At 48.1% G+C, this 7,402-nt stretch overlaps 1 protein-coding gene across 1 annotated transcript; it reads left to right on the top strand.

Annotated features, from left to right (window-relative positions):
* Positions 1-5,143: 5,143 nt before the first annotated feature.
* On the top strand, positions 5,144-6,954 carry LOC123080456 (uncharacterized). Its single transcript, XM_044503382.1, has 2 exons — positions 5,144-5,357; positions 5,440-6,954. The coding sequence occupies exons 1-2, from the start codon at positions 5,159-5,161 to the stop codon at positions 5,856-5,858; spliced, it is 618 nt and encodes a 205-aa protein (XP_044359317.1). The 5' UTR covers positions 5,144-5,158; the 3' UTR covers positions 5,859-6,954.
* Positions 6,955-7,402: the final 448 nt, after the last annotated feature.

The following is a 7,402-nucleotide window of genomic DNA, read 5'->3' as shown; positions in this document are numbered from 1 at the left end:
GACTATCGTTTCATTCCTGTTCCTAGTTTACATGATGCTCGCTGTGGTCCTTGTGGTTATGTATCACTAGGACAATTGTATGTCGCAAACTATGGTGCCGCTGAAGCATCAGTATGAGTCCTTTGAAGATTCTAGTAGTGAAGATTATTGGACTTTGAAGCACAATGCAAGCTACTTGCAACTGTTCGGTTCAAGCAAGAAGGAATATTACAGTGTTATCTCAGCCCACCCAGAAGACGATATGCTATTCATAACTGTCGAAACTACATTACCGGGGTAGCGACTACAGATGAAATTATTTTCATACGAAATTGATTCTAAGGAGCTGCGTTTCATATGTGATCTTGGACGGACTTCCAGGTGCCCTTATCTTTCATATGTTCCTGTGTTCTCGGAGTCATTGGTAGATGGGCATTAATGGACTTCTTGTGTATTGGAGCCTCACGACTGTCCACTTTCTGATGTTAATTATGCAGTTTGATGTCCAATATGAGCAGCAGTAATCTGGGTAAGTTGTGAGAAGCTGTTGGTGCTTGAGTGAAGTCATGTACCTGATTTTATGCTACGAGCTATTCAGTCAACTTAGTAGTTTTATTGGAGCCTCACAACTGTCCACTTTCTGCGTGTATTTGTGTAGTTTTATTCTTAATCATGGATATGTGGCCGTCTTGTTGGAACTATTATGAATATTTTCATATCTGGATTATATATTCTCTGTTATTTATCTGTTTGAGAATAATTTGATGGCATACCAGTACCAGGATGTGTTTCAGACAGTACATGAATGGTTATATTATTGTTTTTAATCTTTTATAGCATGCAACTTATCTTGTTGTTTGGGTGGACCTGGAATGGGAAAGACTGCTGTTGCATTCTAGAGCATTCGAGGAGTACTTGCCATGAAGATTCAGTTCTCTTTGCTATTCAATTTCTGTGATGTATTTTCATTTTCAGCTGAAAGTGTGATATATTAATATAATGGTAGTTTAACACGATATAGTGTGAAGGTTTTCTGATATATTAACTGTTGTTTCAATGCAAGGGCTTTTTCGCCTTCCTGGTCTGATTATCTCCGTGTCACCATCGCTGACCTCAAAGCGTGGTTCTCTAGCTGCAAGTTTGATGCCGAGCATCCTACGGACATCACCATGTCTAGAGTTTGTTTGGCAAGTGACATGTGCGGGTGCGGTATCTACTTCATGTGCATAAAGGTGAATCATCTCCTTTATATGTGTTCACTTGACCCCTTCGAGTATGGTATACTATTTGACATTTTTCTCATGTGCATACATAAGTATTGTCGGAGCTTCACGGATGACGAGGAGGAGTGCAAGCGCAAGAGTACGATTACACCATCCAAGAAGGCAACATGGAAGAGAAGACGCAAGAAAGGAGAAGAAGATGGAGTGGTTGTTGGAGCCAGGCCGGACGTCCGGACCTCCTCCCGGACATCCAGGAAACAGTCGGATCATCTGGATGCCCTCCCTGATCATCAGACTACGGCGGCCGAATACCCCCGAAGAGTCATCACGAAGCCAGACCATTCGGGGGACCACACGGATCATCCGGGCTACAGCAATAGAAGACACCCGAAGGCCTCACGTGAAGTCGGATCATCCGAAACTCCACACGGATCATCCGAAAGATGCCCAGATCGTCCGGGCAGTCACCCGGATTGTCCGGTCCCTGCTTGTGTGCATGACGGGCCTTGGGCCTTGTATCCCCACCTAACTTACCCCTTCTCCCCTAGCACTATCTATAGACCTCCACATCATTTGTAGGGTTAGCTAAGAATAGATCTTATATCATATAGCTTAGCTCATGTACCTCCCCTGGTGGGATTCTCTTGAGAGAGAGTGGAGAAGGATCCACTTGTGGAGAAAGATTCCCATCATAGAATAAACAAGACCTCCATGTCCTAGGACTTGGGGAAGAACTATCTTGTTCCATCTCACTCTTTGGATGATTTGGATCATGGATCTATCTAAGTGTATCTTTTACTGCATCTATGTGTGTTGATTTATGTGTTCCCTTCGTGATTTCCCTCGTGTTCCTCGTGTTCTTTAGGTTTCCCCCCTCCAATTCGTGAAAGATCACTAGCAAGGGATTGGCCGTATAACAAAGTTCTAATAGATTAGTTCTTTCGATTGCAGCATATCGTCTCATCAGTCCCAGCGTCCGCCCTCGTGGCTCGCATCATATCATCTCACTAGTCGCAAGTCCGCCATTACCGCTTGCAGAATGTAATCACACCGGTCGCAACATGTATCATCATTGCTCGTAGCAAGTCTTGCAGCGTCTGTCATCGATGTTTGCAACATGTCATCCCATCAGTTTGCAGCGTCCACCCGTGCCGCTTGTAGCACCACAACCTTAGTTGGCTGGACTTGGTTGAGTCTTAGTCAACTGGATTCTAGACAGACCCAAACAAAATATTGGTTCGCTCTAGAAGTCTAGAGATGACACATTTTTTTTTTACGGTGGAAGGATTCTGGAGGACTCATTGCGGCGTGGTAGTACAACTTCACATGACCCAAACGAAAAAACAATTATAGCCTAGTCCTTGACATATACATGGACGACCAAATATAAGAAATAGAAACAACTGCCGCATAAAAATAACCACGTCATCGTTGGGGACTACTCGGGGACCACTTGCACACCATGGACTCCAAAAATGACGTTGTGTCGTCGCCCTTTCGACATCTTGACCGATACGAAGAAGATTGGTCGCCCGTCAACCATATGATTCGATGGTGTGGTCGAAAGACCAACAATCTACCGACATCGCTAGAGCCGCAGCTTGTCCTCGAACCCTGCCGATGAGGTGCTCCAGCCCCATCAACGAATTATAGGTCTTCTCTTGTCCCATGCTCTTAATTAAGGAGTAGCCCTCTTCCATGCCTTCTATGAGAGACACAAAATTCATGCCTCCCATGCCGGCCATGGCGTCGGGGGTACTCCAAAGCCACCCATGGCACCCATGCCGCCCATGGTGGCTCCGAAGCCACCCATGCCTCCCATGGCGCCAAGGCCACCGCCACCCATTGCACGAATCATGGCTCTTTTTTGGATCAAGACTTCTTCACGGGCAAGATTGACCCACTCCTTTTGCGCCTCATTGAGGATAGATGTGTCCAAGAAGAACGAATGCTTCTCCCATTCCAACAATCTCGTTCGCTCCTCATTGCTCACCTTCCTCTCCTCCAAAGCCACCTTCCTTTCCTCGGCCGCCACCCTCCTCTCCTCGGCCGCCAACCTCCTCTCCTCGATCGCGGCATCTTGGTTCCTTGCCATTTTCCTCACCTCGTTGTCTTCTTTCCTTGCCTTCACAATAGCTTCCATAGCATTTTTGAGCTCATCATCTCCTTTCCTCCTCTTCTTTTCTTTTGCGTCTTTCTTGCACCCATCCGGTTGTTTTGGCTTCGAGTATGAAACCGAGTTGGGTGTGGGGCTTCTCTTGCCGTCATCACTTGATGCATCCTCCTCCTCATCATCATCCAACTCAATTGTTCGCTTGCGTTTGTTGCTCAAATCCAAATCATCCAAATCGTCATGCTTCTTCCATTTCTCATCATCCTTTAACACGTCATAGCAATGAGGCAAGGTAAATGGTCTTCCTTTCTTGATCTTCCCCTTCTTGATCCTCTTCTCCTCTCCTTTGAACAAGTTTTGTGCAATGTTGTACTAAATGAAAACAAAACAAGTTAGCATTCAAACACCAACAACAAGTATGATGAACATGGATGAAATGACACTTACTCTATCGTCCTCATTAGCGCCACTTGGGTTCAACTTGTCAATCGCTTTTTGTGCGGCCGCCCACTTTTGACAATCCTTGTTGATTGTCGACCACCGGGACCGAAGAGATCGGTCGGAGCGGTCAATTCCACTCACGTTGCGAACATCAAAGTGTTCCTTCATCCGGTTCCAATAAGCATCTCTACTTTGATCACCTCCAACGGATGGATCTCTCGACACTTGCAACCAAGTATTGCATAGTAAGATATCTTCGACGTTGGTGTAATTGCCTGCTCTTCCTTTAGGTGCGTCGACAATGCCCTCACCATCCTCGTCCACCTCGAACTCATGGTCATCGAAGTGCATGTCATTGGTTTGAGACCAATGCGAATTGTTGGAGCCAACACCCATAGTTGACATGTATGCATCACCATTGGGACTACAAAGTATATAGAACAATGCAACAAGCTATCTATATGTATGCATTTAAAAAATAACAAGAAAAAAAAGTTTGGGAATTTTTCTACCTTTGAGGCATATCGTCGAACACATTGTGCGCGTCGGCCGCCGGCTCAACAAGTGAGCTCGCCGGCGCTTCGGTAGCCGCCGCGCCCGTCACACGCCCTGTAAGCTTCTTCCTCGACGCCTTCGAGGTGCCGGAGCCATCCGCCGCCTTGTTCTTCTTCGTGGATGTCTTGCCCTTCTTCGGCCGCGCTGCATTTGGGAGCTTCGAGGGGGCGGGGGCACGGGTCGGCGCCGGTGCGACGCCACCCGCTGCCGAGGTCATCTGCGGCGGCATGAAGAGGCCGCGCGCGAGGCCGATGCTCGGAGGAGCTCCGGCGGAGGCGAGGCCAACGCTCCCCGCGCTAGGGTTTGCGGCGGCGGCGGCGGTGGAGGGGTCATGGCTGTAGGATGGGGTGAGGGGGGTGCCGGTGCGTGCGTCCATTGGGTCCAGTTCGCCGGCGCAGGCGCACGCGGGGCGAAGGTGGCGCGAAGAAGAGAGTGCGGCGCGAGCGCTCGTCTGTGCCGCGCGCGGAAGCGGGCATCCCAAATACACAGCGCGCGTTGGCGATTTGGACCGCGCGCCTAATTCTATATTGCCGCGCGCGTTATTGAGCGCCCGCTGGAGCCGAGCTTTGCTACATCAACAAACGATTACGGGCTGGGAAGTGTTACATGGTGATTAGTCAGTTTTTAATTGAAGGTTAGGGGGACGCGGGCCCACCCACCTGAAAATCAGTGGGGAGGGGCATATTTAGTTAGTTTAGAAGGAGCCCGTAATTGCCTGTAAGACTCCGTATGTCTAGCATTTTTGACTGGAGCCACTCAACCGATTGCGCGCGTGCTAAAATGACCAAATTTGCGGCACGGTGCTTGTTTAGCGCGGCTGTTGGAGATGCTCTGAGCCGAGGAAAAAATGCCAGATAAGTGCCTGCCGGTTCCACTTCCTCAGTATCCAACTATCCATCCATCTCGCCCCGCAGCTGTGCTCCAAAAAGAAAAGAAAAATCTCGCCCCGCACCCAAACCAAACCCTCACCGGCCGGCGCGGATGGGAGCACCCAGCGGCGGCGCTCTCGCCGATCCTCACTTTGCAGTTCACGCCTCACACATCTGGTAGGCCCTCTCTTCCCCCACGCTCCCCTCGCGGCCGGGATCGATGAATCCCTAATTTCTCCTCCTCCGCCCCGATCTGCAGATTGGCCGCTCGTTTCCTCCCCGGAGATGGCGACGGGATCCATGGAGGCGGCCCTCATGAGCGATCCGACCATCAAGGTCCCCGACGACCTCCTTGTCGAGGTCATCTCCCGCGTGCCGTACAAGTCCACCTGCTGCTGCAAGTGCGTCTCCACGCGCTGGCGGGACCTCATCTCCCACCCCGACCACCGCGACAAGCTTCCCCGGTCGACCCTCGCCGGCTTCTTCCACACAACCTCCGCCACGGGCGACCATAAATATCTTTCTCATGGTTACCTAAGCGTCTCAGGGAACTGGTGCCCTCATGACGCCTCCCTCTCGTTCCTGCCCGAATACGAGAGCCTTCAAATCTTGGATGGCTGCAACGGCCTCCTCCTCTGCCTGAGGCCGGAAGTCGTCTGTCCCAGAGACACTGGATGACCCCAGGACGCTGGATTACGTGGTGTGCAATCCGGCCACAGAGAAATGGGTAACCGTGCCGGCCACCAAGTGGTCCTGGTTGGTGAACGGCGCTTGCCTTGGATTTGACCCGGCCGTCTCCTCACATTTCTATGTGTTCGAGTTGGTACCTGCCCTTGCTTGGACTTGGTATAAGAGGGATGATTATAGCATTGAAGCGGTGGGGATCTACTCTTCCAAAGTTGGAGTCTGGACACACCCAATTGTTTTGGACGATCCAATTGAGATACTCTACTTATCAGGTGGCGCGTTCTTGAGCGGAGTATTGTATTTATGTTCTGATAATAATTCAGTTGCAGCCGTCGACCTGGAGGGAACTTGTAGGATCATTCCTATTCCCACTTCACATGATGATCCTGGTGGTCCTAATGTCTATGTATCACGGGGACAATTGTATCTCACAATTCAAGGTGCTTCTGAACTGTCTTTCTGGGTTCTTGAAGATTCTAGTAGTGAAAATTGTTGGACCCTGAAGCTCAATATCAGCTACTTGCGACTGTTTGGAATAGACTATTCAAGCTCTGGGCAATATTACGGTGTTATCTCAGCTCACCCAGAACACAATGTGATATTCATAATCAAAGAATTTATATCGAGATGCGGATCACTGAAAAAATTATATTCATATGAAATGGATTCTGGGGAGCTGCATTTCATATGTGATCTTCCATGGAATTCCAGGTTGCCTTATCTTTCCTATGTTCCTTTGTTCTCGGAGTCATTAGCAGACGGGCACTAAATGTGTTGTGTATTGGAGCCTCACACTTGTCAACCTTTCTGACGGTACTAGAGTTACATTAATGGTACAAGCAGGGAAGCAAGTGATTTGGGCAGAGCTTCATGAAGTTGTGATAAAGCGGTTGGTGCTTGACTGCACTCATGTACTGGACTTATGGAGCTAGCTAGCTATTTAGTAAACTTAGTACTGTGTTTGTGTTCAAGTGGCCATTTATAGCAGCCACGCAGGCGTAACACTCTACTACTTAACTATGGATATTTTACTGTTTTGTTGGAACTATTATGAATATTTTAATATCTACGTTCTTCTCTTTGCTTATTTCCCTGTTTCTGAATGTATTATCTCCATATGAACTTTAGTTGTACATGAATGGTTGTTTTCTTGTTCATAACCTCTATCTCTAATTAACCTAGAACTTAAAATCTTGCAACCTTGTGTTTCCCATAGTAGAAATGAATGGTTATATTCTTTTTCTCAATCTCTAGCTCTAGCCTAGAACTTATCTTGTTGTTTGGCTGGACCTGGAATGCAAGACTGCTGTTGTATTTCTGTAGCATTCGAAGACAACATGCTGTGGAGATTCAGTTCTCTTTGTTATTCCCTTTCTGCGATGCATTTTTGTTAACACGATCTATTGCTAAGGCTTTCTGATACATGAACTGCTGTTTCAACTTTATGTGAACCTCAAGTGATTTTTTGCCATTCTGGTTCGTTATCGCTGGCTTCAACGCTTGATTCTCCAGCTGCAGTTTTCTAATAGAAGTTG

This window comes from Triticum aestivum, chromosome 3D (genome assembly GCF_018294505.1).
Source record: "Triticum aestivum cultivar Chinese Spring chromosome 3D, IWGSC CS RefSeq v2.1, whole genome shotgun sequence".
Taxonomy (NCBI): Eukaryota; Viridiplantae; Streptophyta; class Magnoliopsida; order Poales; family Poaceae; genus Triticum; species Triticum aestivum.
The sequence above is the reverse complement of the archived record's forward strand: the minus strand, read 5'-3'. Positions and strand labels throughout refer to the sequence as shown.

Coding starts and splice junctions, on each gene's coding strand:
- LOC123080456 (XM_044503382.1), top strand. CDS start 5,159: ATGCCAGATAAGTGCCTGCCGGTTCCACTTCCTCAGTATCCAACTATC. Junction 5,358..5,439: donor GTTCACGCCTCACACATCTG/GTAGGCCCTCTC, acceptor CCCGATCTGCAG/ATTGGCCGCTCGTTTCCTCC.